Source organism: Anomalospiza imberbis, chromosome 8 (genome assembly GCF_031753505.1).
Source record: "Anomalospiza imberbis isolate Cuckoo-Finch-1a 21T00152 chromosome 8, ASM3175350v1, whole genome shotgun sequence".
NCBI lineage: Eukaryota > Metazoa > Chordata > Aves > Passeriformes > Viduidae > Anomalospiza > Anomalospiza imberbis.
This window is the reverse complement of record NC_089688.1, coordinates 15,502,844-15,524,971: the sequence shown is the minus strand read 5'-3', so window position 1 is coordinate 15,524,971 and position 22,128 is coordinate 15,502,844. Positions and strand designations below refer to the sequence as shown.

The following is a 22,128-nucleotide window of genomic DNA, read 5'->3' as shown; positions in this document are numbered from 1 at the left end:
TAATGTTCCAACCAGGACACATAGAGAAGCAGCAATGCTTTAGCTGCCTACATCACCAACAATAAATTCCTCTGGAAAAAAAGTTTTGTTTCAGCTGTTTTGACAGCACTCAGCACAACTAGCAGTTGAGCCAAGTCACTCCAGACCAGAATTCTGTCCAGTATCATGTCTTAGGATCAGATGCAAGAATATTACAAAAGAGAAGAACAAAAGTTTGTCTCTCCACTACACTTGAATTTTCTAATAGTGAGAAGCTACCTTGACTGTGTATGGAGTTTTAGAAGCTTTCCTAAATGTGTGGGTTCTAGGTATAGTAACGAGACAAGAGATTTCCCTAAATACAAAGAGTGAAATCAGATGACCACAATGCATTAGATGACCATTGCATGCTTTAAAAAAGTAATTCCAAACATTCTCATTGATACATAAATATTCAATGCATTTAACAGATTCTTCAGACACATGTAATTTTGTTTAAAATATTCTCTTCTTCTTTTTACACAAAAAGAAAGGAATTTGTTTTAAAACATTTTTTTAAATTTTCTTGTGTAGCTTAAGTCAAAACAGTCCACTAAATGAAAAATATAAAGAATTGTATATTTTATAAATGTACTTGGTTCCCATGGAAACAAGGATTAAAATATTTACCTGTCCTGAAAGAAATGTGCTTAACAGGTGAAATAAAGTAGACATGCACTCGAAGTGTCAGCTGAAGAATGCTGTGAGGATTAAATTCTTAAAGCCACTCCTGGTGTGTTCTGGGTAAACAAGAGAGAACAAGCCCAATTTTCTGGATAGGTAATGTATTAGATTCATGTGGCTTTAGGTGTTCTTCATTTGAAGCAAGCAAGCATGGTAAATTATTATCCACCTATTTTCTGCTGTCTGCACTTCACACTGTTTTATGGATAAGTGGTTGGTATTTCATCTAGAGCTGAAGTGCTGCACCAGGTTACAGGAAAGAACCAAAACTGTTTGCATTGGAATGGTCTCCAAACTGCTAACATGTCTGTCATAAACAGAAAAGGGGATGTTTTTAATAACCTAAAGTAACTGGTGCATAATATCATAGGTGAGTCCTTCATAAATTGTATCTTGTTTGTCAGAATGCCTTATGAATAATTAACAATCAGGTAAAGAAAGGACTACATGTGTGTAATGTCTATTCAAAGTATAATATTAATAAACATTACAACAGACAGAAACAAAACAGTAAGGACACTCCCTGTAATTACATACAAATAACTATAATTAAGATTTCTTTCTAGAAAAATGCATGTAGTAGTCAGTCAATCTTACCTTTATGTCCTCTTGGGACTTAGATCCTGGTCTTCAGTAACTACAGGAAAAGGAGCAGCTCCTCCAGCTCCGTGCAATTAGTTCTTTTATATTCTTTGCCTGTTACAGGCAGTTCTGGTGGCCTGGGTGACTTGATGGACTCCCTGCAGCTACTGAACAATGACCTTGATTTAAAGATGCATGTGTTACTGGATTACAGACTTGACTTAAACCTACACGCATTGGGGCAGAAATAATTGCAGTGGTGCTACAGGGAAACTGCAGTGTGACTTTTCTCTCCCTTTCCTAGCGGGTGGCAAAGGACTCCCGTGGGACAGCATCTCCGGGCGCTTCCTGCGTGAACGCTTCCCCTGTCACAGCTCCGATGGCGAGTGGCTCTGCGTTTGTGGCACTTGTGCTTGTGAGCTCGCCTCTCGTCCGTCCCGAGAGTCAACCGGGCATGTCACAGCTTTCCTTCAGCGCGACGAGACGAGGCGAGCCCGCACGGGCACCAAAGGGTTCCGTGCTGGCAGGGCCGTCACTACCGGCACCGGGTGCGGTGCCCCTGCCCGCGGGCCGGGCGGGGCGGGCTCGGTGCCGGGGGCGGGGCGGGCATCGCCGGCCGCACGGGCTCCATTTTGCGGTGTGGCTGCGGAGAGAGGCCGGAGGCTCCGCAAGTTCCCCTCAGGTGAGGTGGCTGGGGGGGAGGGAGGAGCCGGCCTGCCGCCACTTGCGTGCCCCTCGCCCCAGCCCCCGGCCCGGCCCCGCTCGCACCGCCCGGGGGCTCGGCCGCATCGCTCGGCAGCTCGGCCCCAGCCTCGGGGTGTAGATGGAGCCCCGGGCGGCGCTCCCGGAGCCGCGGCCGCCCGCGGCTCGGGGCTCGGCAGGTGTCCGGCCGAGGGAGGTGCCGCCTGGCCCAGGGAGCCGCACTCCCGGCGGGGGCTGCTCTGGCGCTGCGGAGCGGGGCCGAAGTCAGGTGTCCTCGGGAGAAGTAGCTGCCGGAACACCGGGATACTTGCCTCCGTCCGCTGCTCCGTCTCGCCGGAGGATTCGCCGGGCCGGCTGGCGGCTGAGGGAGCGGGAGGAGCCTGGGGCGATGCGTGGACTGCCCGGAGCGGAGCGGGGCAGCGGCAGGCGGGGCCCTTAAAGGTGCGGGGGCGGGCGCCGTGCTGGCGGGGGTGCGGTGCGGGGCCGGGCCGGGCCGGGGGTCCCGGCGGCTGCGGCGGAGCAGCTGGGGAGACTTCTCCGTGTTTACCGGCTGAGCGCCCGCTGATGTTTCACCGTGGGCTGCAGCTGACTCACACTCGGCCCCCGGCTTAACCCGGCCCGTGCCCATCCAGGGACAGCGGGGGGAAACGACAGCCTGGCGGAAAAAAAATCTCTTGTTGTTTTGGTTATAAAAGTAGTTATGTCAGAGCCACTGTTCAACTTGAGGATGCTTGTGCCAAATTTAAAGTCCATTTTTTCCCCCCCGTCGTTAAAATTCATAACCTGGCTAATAGTCTCGAATCTCCCTGCAACATGCAGGATGGGATGATCTCTGTCCCCGCTCCCCAAGGCCCTCTGTTAAAAATGTGACTAAAAGAAACAGTTACTGTCAGAAAATAGAAATTTGCTCAACAAATGAAGTAATGCTGAGGGATGTTCAAGAACAGAGACCTGTTCTTGTCAAATTACCATTTTACATGGGATAGCCAGGGTACTTCTCCCAGGAACTATGCCTGTGAGCAGAGCAGTGCAGGATGATGGATACAGGTGCTTGGTGCAGTCCAGAAACCTGCATGGTTTCTGTCCTGGCAAAGGGTCCAAGCTCCCTCCTGCTGGCACCTCAAAGTATATATTGTATTTCAAAGCTTTCTGGAAGTTTGAGTCTCTTACTATGCTTAAATGCCTGTCTGACTTTAAGTAAGAGTGATAGTTAATGACTATAATTACTATAAGTTGAAGATGCTTCCCTTCTGAATTGATTGCTATGGTCAGATGTAGGAGAGAAAAAGAGGAAAAGTTCTGTGGGTTAATAGCAGATTATTCAAGTGATTTAACTAATAATTAGCAAGCAAATACCTACTACAAACTCAAATATGAAAATACCAAACTCACAGTGAAAATACCTTTTTTATTTTTTCTTTCCCAGAATGTCATATCCAGGTTATCCCCCTTCTGATGGCTACCCTGCTTTCCCAGGTTATCCTGTAAGTATGGCTCTTGAATGTGCTGCATTCCTAATGCATTTCTATTCTGTGCATATCCCTTCTGACTGTGCTTCATGTGTCTGTAAATAGTAGCTAGTAGTAAATAGTAGTAGTCAGTTTGTGTACCCTGTTCTCTAGTCTTTGTTTTCCTCTCTATTTCTCTGGGGATGACTTTACAGCTGTCACATAAGAATTCCAAGAAGGAAGCTTAGTGTTTTTAGTGATGCCCATTGTTCCAGAAAGGTCTTTGGTCTTGTTTTATTTTATCTTGTGAGTTTGGTTTTTTAAATACAGCTGTCTCATCTCAACAATTTTATTTTTTTTAAGTTTCTTCTGTAAATAGAAGGCCCTTTACATGTAGGGTTAGAAGTAATCTCTGAACCAATCTGTACAAAATACTCACATAGCCATATCCCAGGATTTATAGAGATGTTCAACTAGCTTCAGTGGTCACAGCCACCAGGAAGAGCTTGGAACACTTCACTCAAGTAGCCCAGCTTTCATATAACGCCAAGTAAATATTTTTCTGAGGATAGAGGACGCTGTATCTTGACTACCCTATCCACAGGACTGTTCCACCTTCATGTCACAACTGAATGGAAGGCTCAAATGTATCAGGTACGGCTGATATTGCAGTCTTTTTGATATGCCTGCAATATTTTTCAAAGCTAGATTCATCTCTGTGCTTTTATGGCATTGATCATGGTACTCACAGCACTTTCATGGCACTTGTCATGCTGTAATTGTGGGAGTTTTACTGGTATGCAGCACAGAACTAGACTTAAGCACGGATCTCAGCCCAAATGTCTTTAAGATACTGAAAAGCTACAAATACATGCAAAATATAAATATATACATATAAATACATGCAATAAATTCTCTGATAATTTTGCTTTACAACCTACCCTTACTTCTTCTGAAACATTGAAGTCAGTCAAATGAAAGACAAACATGTTAGAAACAAGACTATTAACTCCAGAATTTCTTTACTTCCCTTACTGTTCTGCTGAACCTTCATTATTTTAGCTGTAGTTTATTTTTAACTACATCTGAAAATATCTTTTTTTCTTAGCTAGGATCTAAAAAATAGCCAGCTTTAATGAATTAATGTAAAAGACCTTTAGACTTATCAATGATTTCCTAGTCTCATTGATGATGCCCAATGTGATAACCAATTTAAAAGGCATATGTGAAATTGTTTTTTTCTGCAGCACTGGTAGTAATCTGAGCAGGGCTTTTGAGCATCCTAATTTTGGATTTATGAATCTAAGTTACAATAAATTCTTTGTGTTGAGTCAGGCAGAGAAATGTTAGACTGTATCTCTGGGGAAAAGAATATTATATAGCCTGGGCACAGGAATTTGGGGGTAGAAATCTTAGGGCAGCCAAACCCAAGAACATTTGAGCTAAGCTTTTCTCCTCTGCACTTTATTTCTGTTTTCTGGGGTCAAGAATGAATGTGTACTATATGTAATGTGTGACTCGTATTTCTAAAGCTAGTCAGTAAAGATGATTCCCAGCAAGTGAGTAATGGGTCCATCTATTATGCTTCATTGTGAAGCTGATTTTGAATGCCTGATTTCCAAGATTGTGTATAATGACTTTTACCTTACAGGGCTTTCCCTTAGAGATCCAGATCATTCAAGTCAATATTTCTAATATATCTTAATGCTAATAGTAACCTTTGTGGTATGGCTGGTAAATCATACATGTAGCAAAACAAATATTTAGCTGTTGGACTTGTTCTTTTTATTTAAAAGCTACAATAGGTGCTCAGTCTGACTCATTGATCCACATTTAGTCACTGAACATCCATGCTTTATAACCTGGATTCCAAAGGAAATGGGAAAAAAAACCCCAAAATTCTTACCCTGTAACATTTAAAAATACTGTTTGTGCAAGAGAGGCAGAAGTTTCAAAGCTACTATGCTCTTAAAAGTTTTTTAATAGGGGGTGAGCTCCTAATTCTTCATAGAGAGCAAGCTGAGCTGAGCTCACCTCCTCCTTGTGTGGGCTAGAAAGAGCAGCTTTCCAGTAAAGGACCAGGAGTCCCAGTGGCTGCCAAGTCGAATGTGGCTCAGCACTGCGAGTCCTCCGGGAGGAAGGCTAATGACACACCAGGCTTTAGCAAGAGCACCTCTGCCATTCTGTGTCTGGTTGTGGCCTCCCAGTACATCAAAGACATAGACAAAGAGGAGCATGTGTAGGGAAGGCTGCTTGCCTGGAGAAGAGCAGGCTAAGCAGAGATCTGTTCAGTCTTCTACTGGGTGAGAAGGGCAATAGAGAGAGTGGAGCCAACTCTTGTCAGAGGTACTCAGGGAAAGGGCAGCTAGCAAATACAGGTTGCAATTGTAAGGTTTGAGGAAAACATTTTTCTCTAGAAGAGTGGTCAAACCCTGGAACAGGGGCCCAGAGAGGCTGTGAATTTGTCATTCCTTGGATATACTGAAAACTATCAGACCTTGCATGAGCTCACCCAACTCCAAAGCTGGCCCTGCTTTGAGCTTTGAGGGTGGATGGGATCTCAGGCCATCCAGAGGTGACTTCCACCCTGCAGCGCACTCTGATTCTGTGTCAACATAGGAGATGCATCAGAACACCCAACCAGGAGGACCCCATCCAGGCTTCAAGAATTCTGCTGCTTCAAGCCCTACAGCTAATTGTATCATTCACATTTTTATTATACACCTGGACATTTTTGGCAGCTTGGGAGTTTTTAACTCTAATGTGCTGTTAACAGGCATACTGATATCCCATTTTTGTATTTCAGCCAACAGGACAGGAGTCTGTCTATCCACCAGCTGGTCAGTATGCCTATCCTGCTGTTCCTGGAGGATTCCCTCCAGCAGGAGGAGGGACCTATCCTGCAGCACCACCGAATGCTGGGTTTCCAGGGGCAGCAGGGTATCCTGCCCCGGGCGGCTACCCCGCTTCAGGGGGCTTCCCTGGAGCTCCCCAGGCTGGAGGAATGCCACCTTATCCTGGAGGTAAGATCCTTTGTTAGAGTACCAGTCAGGAGTGATTTCCAGTGTAACCATTCCCTGTGCTCATTAGAAATAGTAAAGAAAAGCAGCTTTGTTCAGTGATAGGTGCAGGCAGCAGCATGCAGGCAACCTGCCAGATTGCCATCCAGCAGTAAATACCTGCACTGCTGATGGCAGAGCCTTGGTGGTTCTGGGTCACTGCACAGACATGGAGAAACCGGTCTCACAGAGTTTTGTTTAATAAGCTGGCTCCTGTTGTGTCAAGAAGTCAAGTACAAAATACTAAGTGTGCTAAAGTCTGGCTTTTTTGTCCCTGGCTCCTCCAGGCCCTGGCTTTGCTGTGCCTCCCAGTGGGCCTGGCTTTGGTGGCTATCCGCAGCAGCCTCCTGCCCAAAGCTATGCTGGAGGTGGACCAGCACAAATTCCAGGTATGTCATATATAAGAAACTTCAAGCATCCATGGTTAAACCAAACGACTCCAGGATAGGTAGTAACAAATAAAGCTCTTACCTTTGTTACTTGTAGCTGTTGAGGTTTGTATGCTGTGCCCCTCCTGCCACCTTTCTTGACCAGGCTGCTGAAGGGCTGATGAGAACCATCTCTGTAGGTGCTACATCCAGAGTGGATGGCTGTCCCTGAATAATGGTCATGATGTAGTGGTTTAGGTGCTTACCCTTTTCCAAACTGCAAGTATCTGATGAGAACTGTGAAACCCAGAGTCCACATTCAGTGAGTATTTAGCAATTCTGTTAATCTCAATTGCATTTTTCAGATGAGTGTGTTCACAGTGATTCCTGACACACTTTCCTGAAAGAGGAAAGGAGAATGCACACATTTGCTTAAAAGCAGTGCAGTGTTTGTAATGCTTTGAGTGGTCAGTTGCTATAGAGATGATTTTCTTTTAGAAAATCATATACAGACATCTATAAAGACTATAGAGATGATTTTCTTTTACTTTAGAGATGATTCTCAGTTACTTTAGAGATGATGTCCTGGAATTTATCAGATGTGTTTTAAAGAAATTTGAAGCAGCAAAACCTTTTTGTTTTACGATTGCTCTACTAAGTTGCTATTAAAATGATAAGGGATGTGCATACATATTATGAATAAAAATAAAATTCCAGTACAAAAAAATAGTTTTAGCTTTTGTATTACCAGTGCTTTTGATCACAAAATGAGATTCCTTCAATCCTTTTTTCAGCAATGAATTCTGAATATTTATTGTTTACATGCTAGGCATTTTAAAATGTACATAACGGCATTTAAAGAGAGCATTGAACACGCATTCTTCATTTGTTTGGGCTATCTTGGCTTCTGTCAAAAATAGCAGAATTTCATAAGGAGAGATCCTTCCAGTTCCCACAGCACCAGTAAGTTTAGTATTTTTAGAATTGCCTTGCTAGTGTACGTACCAAAATGCATCTGTGATTGCTTCTTCCCATTATCCTCAAGGGAACAAACTGAGTTACTGATTGTAGTAGGTACCATTAGGAGAGAGGTTGTGTGCAGTGATAGGTCTGACTTTATATTCAGATCAGATGGCATTTCCATAATAAGAGGAGACCTAATTAATTTCTTCTACCTTGTTCTTTATTTTCACTAGGATTTCCTGGTGGACAAGTACCATCCCCAATGCCTGGTCCGGTATGTTCTGTTTTCTCTTCTATAATGAATCTTACATGGCTTCTGTAGTTTTAATGTTTTTACAGCTGATTTCCAAAGGTTGCAATTTTGTTACACATCAGGAGTTTCCATCTATCCTCAGAGTAATGTTGCCCTGATTCTGTGTTAGAGGAAGAAATGGAGAACTCCTTCTGAAGTACTGATTGCAGAGTTGTGATTTTAATTTGAATTTTATTGTGTAGATATCTAGTTACACATGACTCTTATTTTCAGCCTGCTGCAGTGGTTCAGTGTACCCAGGGTACAATTCAAGCTGCTCCAAACTTTGATGCTGGAAGGGATGCAGAAATCCTACGCAAAGCTATGAAGGGTTTTGGTAAGTAAGAAAGAGAAGCTTTAGTTCCTATTGATGTAACTTATTAATGCCATTTTGTTGTTTTCTTCAGTGTTTATTTAACTATACTTCCTCCCTACAAGCTTTTCAAAAGTTACCTTTTCAAAATGCCCGGGGCTATTTAGTAGAAGAAGTTACACAGAAAATTTGGTGGACTTATATAGGAGCTTCTTATTATGTAATTATGCCCAAATGCAACAGTAGAAAGTGCACAGTTTTGGAGGGACTATATTGCATTCTTGCATGACATTGCCCTTCTGTTTCCAAGGAACTGATGAGCAGGCCATCATAAATGTTGTTGCTAACCGCTCCAATGATCAAAGGCAAAAAATCAAGGCAGCTTTCAAGACTATGTATGGCAAGGTATGTTCAGTAGTTCTTTGAATTGGGAAACAAACCCAAACTTTCAGCTGCTGCTTTAACTGCCTGGTTTCATTCTAGTCCTGGGGAATGATTTGAGCATTTTAAAAATGCACTTCTTTTGGTTATATTCCTTATGTATTGGGAGAAATCTGGTATTTGATATAGGATTGTTTTGATACCTGGCAGAAGGAGGGGTGGGGGAAGACTGGATGCTGTCTCTGTCCCTGAACACACAAGAAGCTTCTCTGATGCTTGATTAAGAAAATAATCAAGCTTAAACTGTTCTTATAGTAATGTCTGAAACTACTGAGTTTTTTATGCACACAAACCAGCACTGAAATTTTCTTTTTCCCAAGAAACACTGATAAATGATTGAGGATTGGATAGTAAATAAAATTCCAGGTTAATTTAATTTCTTCCCTGTCACACTACGACACGAAATAACTCACACATGCACGCTCGGATCAAAAGAGGGAAAAAAGAGGAAGTTTATTTCTGACTCCGCAATATATAGAATTCTAAAAGTGACTATGGGTTGGAGGGTGAAATTGCCACCTCTCCAACCACACTGGTCAAACTAACAGTTCATCAATTCTCTCTTCCCACAAAGAAGAACGCAAAACAATCATTGTTTATATGAAGTGTGTGAGAAACTCTAGTAGAAATATGTAAACATCAGAAGGTATAGAAAACTTTTAGAAGAACTTTAAAACTCTCAAAAGAACAGGGCGACACTTCCTTGTCATTTTTGCAACCTAAAGTGAAATTTTGTAGTTGTGGCATTAGTGAGGAGATAATGGAGAAGAACTGAGCTGTCAGAGATTTGGACAGAGGGACGTTCTTAATACGAAATAAAGCTTTACAGGAAAAACAGCACAAAGGTAGAAATAAGTCACAGAAGTAAGTTCTAATTTAACTTTCTTCAGTATATGATCTATATATGCCTAAGAGTCTGCAAAGCCCTTTCTGTGTTTATAATTGAACAGGATTTAATTAAAGACCTGAAGTCTGAGTTAAGTGGTAACGTGGAAGAATTGATTCTAGCCCTCTTCATGCCTAGTACCTACTATGATGCCTGGAGTTTACGCCATGCAATGAAGGTATGATATTCCTGTGAAGGAAACAGTTTAAAACGATCTTAAAATGCTCATCTAAGAATACCTGATCCCAGCATTGTTGAAAAATCCACTAGTGTCAAACAAATCCTGGGATTGCAGGGCTTAAAATTATTTTCTGCTGTGGCCCCCAGTTCCAGACAATTTCTGCAGGATTAGCCAGTTAGCCAGGGCAGATGTCCATTCAGTAGAGGAGGAAGTACTGCAGGACAGAACCTTGTTTTCTAACACTTGGGCATAATTTTTGCTAGAACCTAGAAAGGGCCAGGATGCTGTTAAAACCATAACCACTGTTTAAACTATATGCCTTTCCTTACTAGGAACAGACTTTTGTGACTGAAAGGTATTTTTGGATTGTCCCTTTTTTCCCGCAAAAAGACAATGAAAAAATAATTTCTTAAAGTCAGATGATAGATGTATCTATTGAAATATAAATACATCATTTAGAGATAAAGTGAGCTAGCTGGCTTAAACTTTTAACTCAGGTAAACTGGTACATCCAGTTTACTGGAATGTCTTGCCTGAGCTGCAGCAGCTAGCACGTAGAAATGAGTAACTCAACCCATGTATGAATGCACACCTTCAAGAGAACGTAGAGCTTAAATGAAGATCTGCCTTTAATGGGGAGTAGCCACTCAACCATTTTCAAAAATTCCTAATGTAAGATTACCTAGAAGTCTCACATACATCTCCTCTCCTATCTAATCCTTCCCTGAATTGAGATGCTCATGCCAGTAAGATCCCTCTGTACAAAGAAATCACAATTAACTTTTATTCTGGGGAGAGGGAAGCATCTATAATAAGTTCCATATTGTGGAAGCAGCCATATTTGGATAGGGAATACACTTGTGTACTGACCAAAACAGAATTTAGATGTGTACCTTTGACTTTAATGATTATGAAAAGGCTTTACCTTCCTTTGGTATATTTCCAGATTAAGGTTGCCAAAGAATTTCCTTCCTAAACTGTTTTCCATTTAACTTTGGCCAGTGTCACTGGTGTGGATGTATAGTTTTGGGGTGTTTCTCTGAACTGGTGCAGAATGGCATGTTTGAGGAATCTTCATGCCATTTTAAGTATACAGTAGAGTTGGTGCTTTCGCACTGTGGGGATATACAATCTAGATTGTACTAAATTTTGAAATACCAGATGACTGCCTTATTTCACAGTTGAAGGAAACTGCTTAGATAGTGCTCTGTAGTTATGCCTTTGTTTTCTCTGCCTACAGGGAGCAGGCACTCAGGAGAGTGTATTGATCGAGATCCTTTGCACAAGGACAAACCAGGAGATTCGTGAAATAGTGAACTGCTATAAATCAGAATTTGGAAGGGACATTGAACAAGACATCAGATCAGACACTTCAGGACACTTTGAACGATTACTTGTATCTATGTGCCAAGTGAGCTTTAATTTCTTTTCTTTTTTAATAAGATAACATCTGATGTGTTTAGTCATAATGGCTCCACAAATAGCCTGTGTGTGCTTAGCAAGAGGCAGGTTTTTAAGAAATTAGCACATGGTCATTAATTTTTTTCCCTAAGATATGACACTTCAGTCCCTCCTCAAGAGATACTTCTTATCTACAAATCCATGATGAATTCTGTGACCTAATTTAGCACCCTCAATTAATATCAGAACTTACGTGGAAATACTGTGTAGATGCAACCAAACGGTTCCTGAAACAGTGCTCTACAGAGCTGTTAGTGCAAGATACTTTTTTTTTTCATGTTAACAAAGTAATCTGGGTGAAGCTGATTGGATAACCTCTGTGGTATGCAGAATGCCTGTGAGAATCCCTACAAACAAGATAAGACGTGCCACAGGGCAAAAACCTCCCCTCCCAGTTACTCCATGGCCTGCCTTCCCTTTACATCACCAGAGTTAGGGAGGTGCTGCTGTTGAACTCAGATGACCACTGGAGCTTTTTTATCCCATATCATTTACTAGGGCTCATTTTGTGGTGAAGAATAGTAACTTGTAATTACTCATATTTAGGAAGAAATATGTAACTAATGCAACTTCCCACATTTCTCTGATCAATTTGCTTATTTCTATTTGAATTTCTATGACATTTCTCTATCTCATTGGCTTCTTCCTTTGTGAGAGTTCAGCTATGCTCTAGATATTTGGTTAAAAGTCAAAATTCACAAGAAAGCAAACCTGGAGAAGCTCATGCTGCTAATTTTTATTTTGATAAATCCAGTAGTTTACAATAACTGACAACCACATCGTTTAAATAGTATATTAATCTTTATAGATACAACAGTATTGGAGAGAATGTATTCAGCCTACTCAGCCAGTACGTTTAGCAGTATCCATCCATGCACTGGGCAGCAAAATGCCAAAACAACCACCAAAGCACATAAAATGTCATATGAGCCCTACTGACACAAGTGTAGTAAGTGCTTTCTAAAGGCATTCTTACTTGAAATAAGCAACTTCTAAATAAAATAGGAAGGAAACCTGAGATATTTCAGGTGTGCATATTCAGTAATATAATTCATTAGTTCGTTTGAAGAGTCTTTGCAACTTGAAGCCTAGAAACAAACAAATCAAGAGAAAGCTTACATTATTAAGTAAAATAGAGAATTAAGTACAGTACTTAATTAGAAGTATGAGATGGTTTGTAGGGGTGAAGTTATCTGAGTCAGTATATCTGCAGTTTAAAGCATGTCCTACAGATAGGGTTCTGAGCCACTTTTGTATTTACATCCTATAAAGAATATTAAACCAAAGAGAAGTTGCAAAGCAACGTAATGTATTTCAAACTACTTCTCCTTCTGCTTCAAGCTTTCAAGATATATGCTTGGGGTCTATGTACACTGCAAGCAGTTAAAGCACAGATTTCTCTGTGAAATTTCATTTGAAATCTGTTGTCTTTGCATTAAGGGTAATCGTGATGAGAATCAAACTGTGGATTATCAAAAAGCTCAAGAAGATGCTCAGCGTCTGTACCAAGCGGGTGAAGGAAGACTTGGGACTGATGAATCTTGCTTTAATATGGTTCTGGCAAGCAGAAGCTTTCCGCAGCTGAAAGCAACAGTTGAGGCATACTCCAGGGTAGGAGGTCTTTATTGATTTCAAATAAGCTTGGTCAATGTATTTTAAATGAAGGTTCCAGTTGCTACTGCATTTCATCATCCACATATTAATCTCATTTATTTGTAGATTGCTAATCGTGATTTATTAAGCAGCATTGATAGAGAATTTTCTGGAAATGTGGAACGTGGTTTGAAGACTATTGGTAAGTTATATGTTCTTCCCTCCCCCATTATCCTTTAGGGATTAAACCTAAATGTAACCAAAGAAAAATCCAATTCAGCACTGGCCATATGGCACATGATCACATAATCAGAGACTCTGCTAGAACAGAAGTAGCTTCAACTATTCAAATGATTCATCTTGCACTTAAATGAAGAAAATTAGCAACCATCATGAAGAAGTCAGTTTCAAATAAGAAAAGGCCACATAGATACTGTTTGTCACTTCTCCGGGAAGGCAGGCAAGTGCTCAGAACCAAGGGTCACTGGTTAGTGCTTGTAGCTGTGTAATTCAGGGTTCTGCAAAAGGGGCTGCACCAATGTCACAGAGCCGTGACTGGGTGTGCAGCTCCTTAGCAGAGACAGCTGAGCCACCCACACTGATAACCTCAGAGCCAACATGAACCTACTGAAGGCACAGTTCCTTTTCCATCCCCTTCCCCGCCACCGTCTACCCAAAAAAAGCTCAGCTGTGGCTGAGAACAGGCTTAGCAAAATAGAAGACGTTGTTTTCAATTCACTTTTTCCTACTGATTCGTTATAATAAAGTAGTTCAACACAATTCAACACAATTAACTGATGGTGAAAATCAGTAATGTTTAGTAGTAAATCTGGAGACACCGGTCATATCAGTGCTTACCCAAATGACAGCAATTCTGTAGCCATAGTGGATAAGCAAAATCTTCCCAGAGTATATTCTACTCAAGAGTTTAATGGGAAAAATTCAGGTCTGAGAATAAGGTAGAAGAATAGTAGCTGGTCTCTGAGTGGAACAATCTACCTGAAACAAGATCTGTTCTGTAACTACAAGAGTTGCAGAACTACTAGAGAATCTTCTACATTTGTACTTTTCCTAGTGAGATTCTAGTAATGGAATATGAGTAAAATACCTTGTGTCCCAATACCAGCTATCCAAGGAGAAGAACTGGTTTTGAATTACCTGTTTGAGAATTAAGATTTCAGAGAGTTTTGAAAGGCACTTCCAGACGAGTTAACTGCTACTAACTGTAAGATTTTGTGTGAAGGAATAACTCATTTGATCAACTTGAAAATAAGTTTACCTCTATAAACAAGTCCTGTTATTCACAGTAACTGGATCTTTACTAAGACCAACCTCTAGCTGTCTACAGCAAAAATCCTGCCAAGTATCACTATATAGGATACGTTACTGGAACTAATCCTAACAATATACTTTATTGCAGTGCAATGTGCTTTAAATCGCCCAGCCTTTTTTGCAGAAAGACTTTATTATTCTATGAAAGGAGCTGGCACAGATGATTCTACCCTCATCAGAATTGTAGTCACTCGCAGTGAGGTAAGAAATTCTCTCCTGTGTACCAGTCACATGCAGCAGAAAACCATCTACCCAAACCAGCTTGTCACTTAGTCCTCCTTTCACAGGTGTAAAATCATGTACTGCATGAAGCTTTTATGGGGTTCACATTTAGATGCATGTGTTAATTAGTTTTAAAGCCAGCTTTCACATAACAATTTTATTAACTCTGCCTAGATTGCAGTAACTGCTTGTTTTCCCTTTTAACTGTTGTTGCCCATCTGTGTAGCAAGTGAGCACCTCCAGGTGAGAAGTTCACCTGTTCAGAGTTAGGACAGCACAATCTTAACAAGGCATGGAACAATTGCTGCACTCTGCTTTGGGAGCTGCCCCTCTATCCTTGGAGGGACCAGCTGGCTTGTCCACTGCACAGGGTTGATCACTGCGCATCTCACCCTTGGCATGTGTTCTCTAGTTCACAAGAGAGGAGGTGTGGGGTGACTGTCTAGGATTTAAATCATACACTGTGGTTGAGTTTTCTACTTTTTTTTGTCTTTGCATAGATTGACCTTGTGCAAATTAAACAGATGTTCACACAGATGTATCAGAAGACATTGGCTACAATGATAGCAAGTGATACAAGCGGTGATTACCGGCAGTTGCTGCTGGCAATTGTTGGGCAATAGAAGAGGATTATCTGGTTTTTTGGTTTGTTTTTTTTTTTTTTTGGAAACAAACTGAAGGACATGAAACATATGAAACATAGTAGATACTAACTATCCCTGTAAAAGAATAATTTTAAAGGTTGCCTAATCAAATATGCCTTCTTGATGATTCAGTAAGCTTTTTGCACTTACAATGCCTTAATTTACAGCACATAATATTCTTTATTGTATAATAAAAGATATATCTTGTCTATGAGACCCTAAGCCTTAGTCTTTTTGACCCAGACAAAACCACTTCCCCTCTACTGGATTCCTGCGTGCATCTCTGTGGGAGTCAACTGTTTCAGCCAAATTAATCTCTAGCACTCAACAAGTTTCCTGGAATATCTAAACTGCTGAACTTAATGTAGAAGACAAAGCCTGAGGCTGTGATGTCAAGCATTTTGCACCCCATCCCCTTTTAATCCCCCTGTTTCCATCATAATGTTGAAAAACATGCAAGTGCACAGTTTAAGTCACAACACACTGACAGTTTAGGGGCCTTGGCAGAATCTGACTGTACACACCTATTAAATTCTTTAAATTAGTGGTTAAGCGTAATGGTAACTAAGGCAGCAATGGAAAGGAGAAATCTGAAGTCTCTCCTTGTAAAGGAGTGGGTTGTACAGCAGCTGATCAAGCAGTAAAAAGGCATCTATTTAATGCTAACCTGTAAATCCAACCCAAAGCAGTTGTGACCTATGCAATATAAATGGCTTTGTGGATGTTTTCAAAGTATTTAAAGAGAACAACTTTGAACAGCACATTTGGTTTTTTAAGAAAGCTGCAATGAATCTGTCCCCAACCATAACTTTAAGAGAAGCTTCAAGTCCAGCGGTAATAAGCAGTGTGTTCCCTCAGCTTTAACAAGTAACAATTGTATTATAGGACACCCTCACTCAAACAGCACAAACCTATTTCTAGTATCATCAGACAGCATGAACATAGAGGTTTTTGCACAGCAACAACAGGATTATCAAGTGTATCATACAAAAAAAGCTTATGTATTTTATTTATATCAGTGGTCTGCAACCTAAATCTGATTTCAGACTATAAACTTTTTCTGATACTGAGAAATATAGTTCAGCTGGGTCAGATTAATTATTTCAAATACAAATTAGATGGAAGATGATTTGGAAAGACTAGAAGACATTCTATTCAGTTCATCCTTAGTGCAGGTATCCACTGAGATAGATATACATGTGTGTATATAGACAGCTATCTGTCAGTAGCTTGACTAAGACTCTTTTAAGCTTTGGTTCTCATTTATTTGTTCCGGAACAAATTTCCTTACATATGAAGCACCTTAACACTTAATAATTAAAGCATATTATTGCATATGTGTCTTTTTATGTGAGCGGAAATCCCTACCAATTCACTTGTCATTCAAAGCAGAATATTGATTAAATCTGGCTCATACATACTATCACAAGAAAATGAACAGATGAATAGGCTTCTATGGTCTATTCTATGTGAATGTAAAATATTTACCTGTTTTGTAGCAAAAAATATTTTTATTACATGCTAACAACAAAGAGTTGTTAAATGGGTAGCAAGAATTGACAATAAAATTTTAGCAAAAAATAGGCAAGGAAAGACTGAACAGATACTGTCTATCCTGCCTCTGAAAAGGCCTTAATTTTCTACCTAACTTATGTAATAGTGCTTTCAGATTAAACATTAGAAAAAAAGCAAGCTGTTAAGAGGGTCTTCCCTCCAAAAGCATTCAGACTCGCACCAGAAGAGACTTCCCTTTCTAAGAGAAAATCAGCCTCAATCCCACCATCTGGCTTTTTGAGTGTGGGCCAATCTTCACAATTCAGGGCATAAGACTAGAGGAACCTTTCCATGTCACAATTTAATTTAATAAGCTTTGAAAGGAAAACTGTTTCACACTATAATTTTGGGAGGTGAAGGTGTTTGTTTGCCATTGAACTGGATATAGGTAGGTTGTGAACTCGGCTGCTCTTCCCCATTTGGCTCAGCATATGGCAGCACATTCCCTGACAGCACAAGGCCCTGCTGGAAAATAACCCCCAAAACCTGACGCAGCTCGGTCTGTACTTCTGCTTCTCAGTTCCACCAGCACACGGCTACACTCCTTGGGGCAGTCACCGACCCCAGCCCACCTCTGAATCTTCGCTGATGTTGCCCTCCAGGTAAGCACAGCACAGATGATGGTCCTACCCCTCAGCTCAGGGAAGAAGTGACCCACACATGTCTGCTGAGCCCAGGGCAGGGAGGCACTGACCACTCCAGCTCAAAGCAGGAACCTGCCATGCCTCTCACAGCTTTTGCTACCTATACCCTTTGGCTGTAAAAGCCAAGCCTTCTCCCCTCCCTACCCAAGAACAGACTGAGGACATATAGGTGACTTATTTTTTCCTTCCCCTCCTTAAAATGCTGAAAGCATTAAACAAGTAATGCAAACTACTTACAGTTTTCTGGGAGTAAGGAAATAATTTCTTCTCCCAAACAATATAAGAATTAGAGACGGCTCCAGACTCCACCTTACAGAAACACAGAAAATGAGTGCCTACTTTACAAACAGGAACACCCCCAGACACAACCCTGTTACCTGACTACTTGCCTAAAAGGTGAAAGGAGAAACACAGCATGAGAAATCAAGCCAACAACTACCCAGTGTATCTTCCTTTACTGCAGATCTGCCTTTATATCTGGCAAAAACTACTACAGACAATGGATACTGCAAGGGAGTCCCTACAGCAGCAAAACAGATTCTGCAAGGGGATCCTCACAGAAGTGAACATCCTTGCTGCTGGGCACTTACTGCCATACAAGTATCAGAACCAGTTCTCTCCAATTACAGTGAGGTCTTTCCACACAAAGATTGTATCTGTATTTTCTTCATATACACAATTCCAGCTACTTGAAATCCTCATCACAACCAAGATCTGAGTATCAAATCAGGACAAATACTTTCTTGTGAGGTTGTGACATCTTCCACTAGCACTTACAAGAAGAAAGGGACCATCACCATGTTCATCATAAAATTTCAGCTGTACTTCGTAATGGGTTTCTGTTCTGCTCTAATATGACACCATATGCAGACTGCACAGTTTGCAGGGATAGGAGTGCTTCATAAAAAAGCCAAAAAACTTACCATTTTTAACTTGATCTTCTGGACTCAGACTCTGAGAATAATTTCCAATTAGAATGCATCTGCAATAAAGTAAAATTTCATATTAAAACTCCCCTTACCAACAGTGTGTCTTAATTCTCATCTTATTCTCAACTTATCTTAATTCTCATCCTGTTCAGCAGCCTGTCCTTAGTTTAAAAAGAGTATGCCAAAAGGCTAATTTATGTATGTGTACAGAGGGCCAAAACACAACAATTTTCTCCCTCTGCCCAAAAAGCAGCCCCAACACACTTCACTAGTCAAATATTTAGTTCAAACCAACATATGAAACACAGCTATGCCTAAGAGTCTTCTAGAGTCCACTAACCCTGCTCTGACAAGCCTGTACAAACCAAAAATGGGTGTCTGGTTTACCACACACAAAGTATTCCTGAGAGATAACTCAAAAGCCAAAAATAGCAGCAGGAATAAAATTTAAATTACATAGTGAGTGTTTACATTCAACTAGTTCTCTGCAAGCTAAATCTGACCTTTTATGCTATTTCTTGAATGGCTTACATATTGAAGACTATTTCTAACCAATTTGCTAGGTCAGATTAGACCTATGTATGCCAAATAAAACCAATACACAGTGATAGGAGCCGCAGCCCATGCACAAAATTTATTGTGTGCTACTGTTTATAAAATACTTGAATAGTTCAGAACATGCATAAAATTTCCAACTTAGGGGTATGTACAGATTGTAGTTTATGGCAAAGAAAAAAAAAAAAAAAAAGAGATGAACTCTAGTGACATAAGTTTCAAGTCGTGTTCCAGGGGATGAGAAGGACATGTAGCAAATGTCAAAATATATAACAAAGTACACTGGCAATCAGTACAGTCCATTATTTGTGAACAAATTAGCACAGGGCTTCAATTTTTATTTTAACCAAGCAGTCCTGTAGATACCAAAATACATGCAGTCTCAAGTTTACACTTTCACTAATGCCTTAGCAGTTGAACATAGCAATTGCTTACGCGCTGCTTTGCTTAAACAAAAGGTATGTCCGATACAGGTTCAGTTTCCTTTACAGATTTAAAAATAATAAAAAAGCTTGCAGCTATTCAGCCCAGTGATTGTTAGCTATTTATGCAACCTTAATACTCACAATAAACTAAAAGTACCTATAACATCTAGGTAACCTATAGATGTACATCATAGGTCTATATATTAAATATTTGCAAAATGAAAACATGCATACACAAAATACAATGCCAAGCTTTACAGACTTGATATGAATCAAAATTTACTTAAACAATGTACAAAGTTCAATTAAAAGTACCTTAAAATTGACACTTCCATATTTTTCATACTTTTAAAATTAGTATATATATATTTTTTTTTAATTCAAGGTTGGGAAGTCTTGAAAAAGCTGAGCAAAAAAGCTTCTAAATTAAATATTTTTTTTTTAAAATCTGTGTTCAAGTAATAAACATTCCTACATAGAAATCTTCTGATAAGCTGTAACTAAAAAATACAGTGAATACAATATAGAATTAGCAACATCTAAAGGAGTAAACCTGAGGTCAGCATTTTACAGAATGGCCAACTGAAATGTTTTGGCATTTTTTCTGTTATTTAAAATACAGTTTTTGCAGCCTCAGATATTTTAAGACCATTCTAATCTATAATTTTAAAGACATATCATGAAACCAATGTCCATTAATAAATAGTTAGCTCTTAGGGTTGTATTTGAAAGTCTGATTTAAACAAACAAACAAACAAACAAACTACCTCTACTGAAAGAAAAATCCCATTTGTAAACTTAAAAGTGTTGACAACGTAAGCATAAGATGCAAGTGTAGGTGTGCTTTAGTGAGAACAGTCCGATCCTTTCCTCAGATCTCTTCCGAAGCCGCAGCAGCCAGCGATGGATGTTTGTGTGAAAGGGTGAGGCACAGGCTTCCAGGAGGCTGGGTCACCGTGTAAGAGAGGGGCTGTTGTCTCAAAAGCATGATGGTCTCTCTTCAGTGGGATCAAGTCAGATGGTTTTCCACCTTGTGTTAATTAGTCACTTCAAGTAATCCCCCTATTTCATTTGTTGTCACATCAAAAAGCAGTAATCTAGGAATTCTCAGGCAGGACATGAGTGAGTAAACCAGAAGCTGATGTGGTCACTGTGCATTGTTGTTGCCAGTTCCATTGTTTCCATTGGCATTTGCTGTGTTTACAGTATTAATACCATCTTGCTGAAGAGTATCTTTTCTTGGTGGCATTCTCTCATTGATCCTATCCAAACCTTTTGCTTCTTCAAAACTGCAGATTTTATGTTGCGGAGAGAATCCTCGTATTGCTTAACAAAATGCAAATTTGATATGTCAGTAATGGAAAAATAAGTTGAAAGCATATATTTTTTCTAACAAATGATGTTTAAAAAAATATAAAAAATCAGCCAAAGAAACTTATGGCTTTGCAACTGTATTGCTAAAAGATTCTCTAACCTGCTTTCCTGAAATGTTCACGGCAATCATTATTTCAGTTCGTTACAAAAAGAACAAAGTATGGCAAATATTCTGCAAGCAGGAATCAAGGGTTTTAAGCCCACTTGATTGCTTCTGTGTGTCCCTGGTGGGGCCAGCTATCACTGCTGTGCTTTTGCTGCTCAGCTCATTGGGCTAATCTTAACATCCCCCTTCTCTTCAGGGCAATGTCAGTAAGATCTAAGCAGCACAGCAAGTGCAGTGGAGGCAAAGCAGCAAAGGGTTACAAAAGTAGTGGCAGATTTACATCCTGCACACACACCAATGGCCTGATCCTGCAGTTTTCATGCAGGTACAAAACTGCAGGATGTGTTTCACACTGTGCTAATCATGTGGATGATGGAAATGGACACAACCACAATCACCAAGTTAGCACTGTGGTTCAACAATGGTATCATTTAAATACAGATGTATTTAAAGTAAGTATAGAAAATAGGTATTATTTTGTTACTGATTATTTTGATGAATGAGGTCTGTAGTTCAATTTACACCTGAAAATGGCTGACCACATAATAAGACCAAAGCCTTTGGGATGAAATAATTCTTTGGAGATTTAAGTACAGCTTTCCACTCACAACAACAGGACCTCTTGCAGGTGTGTGTGAGAACAGAATATGGCACTTGTTTATATTTTTGGAGATCTGACTTCCTTAATTAAAAAAACAAAGAATACAGTCATTAAATGGTGCTTTGCAACTAATCTGAAAAACCCCAAAGGTAGCTCTCTCAATGGTTATGCTGTTTATCATTCACTTCACTGAACTCTGAGCAAGAAGAAACTAAATTCTCTCTGAAAAGAAACCATCTGTAGTTGAATACTCTGAACCAAATAATTTGATGGCATTTTGCTCAATACCACTAATAAAGGATGTATATACAACTTATTTAGCACAGAAGCAGTAATAACCTATTGAATTTAATACATCTCATAAATACTAGAAATAATTTTGAACAGTAAATTATATTCAAAATCTATAGGAAAAAAGTTATCATCTTGCACTACCAGATATCACAGAAAGTAAAAAAAAAAAAATGTTCAAGGCTGTTAAATATATTTTATGAGAAAAGGCATGCATGAACAACCCTCCTTCCACATATAACTTCCCTCCCCACAATCAAACAAAACCTTCAGTTGAATGCAGAAAAAAAACACTGAACACTTCTATTTTTAAGAACTTCAAGACATCACATATCACAACATGCTATTATACAAAAACCTACAGCATATTCTGTAAAAAAAAAAACCAAAAGGAGACCAAAAACCCCCAAGAACTTCCCTAAAATATTAAAGATAATCATCATCCTAAAGCCAGAAATGA

At 40.1% G+C, this 22,128-nt stretch overlaps 3 protein-coding genes and 1 long non-coding RNA gene across 9 annotated transcripts in view; 2 read left to right on the top strand and 2 right to left on the bottom strand.

The window, feature by feature from the left end:
* The window catches only part of SEC24C (SEC24 homolog C, COPII coat complex component), a 332,064-nt gene that overhangs the window by 62,521 nt on the left and 247,415 nt on the right, over positions 1-22,128 (top strand). The gene's annotated exons all lie outside the window — the stretch shown is intronic.
* On the top strand, positions 1,854-15,401 carry ANXA7 (annexin A7). The gene is made up of 13 exons (XM_068197440.1): positions 1,854-1,966; positions 3,413-3,470; positions 6,241-6,457; positions 6,781-6,882; positions 8,058-8,098; positions 8,351-8,453; positions 8,740-8,834; positions 9,821-9,934; positions 11,178-11,348; positions 12,839-13,009; positions 13,118-13,193; positions 14,412-14,524; positions 15,046-15,401. The coding sequence occupies exons 2-13, from the start codon at positions 3,414-3,416 to the stop codon at positions 15,166-15,168; spliced, it is 1,383 nt and encodes a 460-aa protein (XP_068053541.1). The 5' UTR covers positions 1,854-1,966; position 3,413; the 3' UTR covers positions 15,169-15,401.
* Positions 6,456-8,450, bottom strand: LOC137477980 (uncharacterized). The gene is made up of 3 exons (XR_011001324.1): positions 8,332-8,450; positions 8,037-8,262; positions 6,456-7,256 (listed from the first exon to the last, which is right to left on the bottom strand). It is a non-coding gene; the product is annotated as an uncharacterized lncRNA (long non-coding RNA).
* Positions 12,120-22,128, bottom strand: part of PPP3CB (protein phosphatase 3 catalytic subunit beta) — a 47,142-nt gene continuing 37,133 nt past the window's right edge. For 4 of the 6 annotated variants that reach the window (XM_068197436.1, XM_068197434.1, XM_068197435.1 and 1 more), the window contains one exon: positions 18,925-20,622. In XM_068197436.1, coding sequence (XP_068053537.1) covers positions 20,444-20,622 — 179 coding nt within the window. In that variant the 3' untranslated portion in view covers positions 18,925-20,443. Of the gene's footprint in view, positions 12,487-17,624; positions 17,697-18,310; positions 18,370-18,924; positions 20,623-22,128 lie in introns of those variants that run through there. The other 2 variants (XR_011001323.1, XM_068197439.1) reach the window with 2 other exon arrangements.

What these genes read in the sequence shown, in the direction of transcription:
- ANXA7 (XM_068197440.1), top strand. Translation starts at nt 3,414, where the DNA reads ATGTCATATCCAGGTTATCCCCCTTCTGATGGCTACCCTGCTTTCCCA. An exon ending in ACGTGGTTTGAAGACTATTG is followed by an intron (nt 13,194 to 14,411) that starts GTAAGTTATATG and finishes ACTTTATTGCAG; the next exon opens with TGCAATGTGCTTTAAATCGC. An exon ending in TTGTAGTCACTCGCAGTGAG is followed by an intron (nt 14,525 to 15,045) that starts GTAAGAAATTCT and finishes GTCTTTGCATAG; the next exon opens with ATTGACCTTGTGCAAATTAA.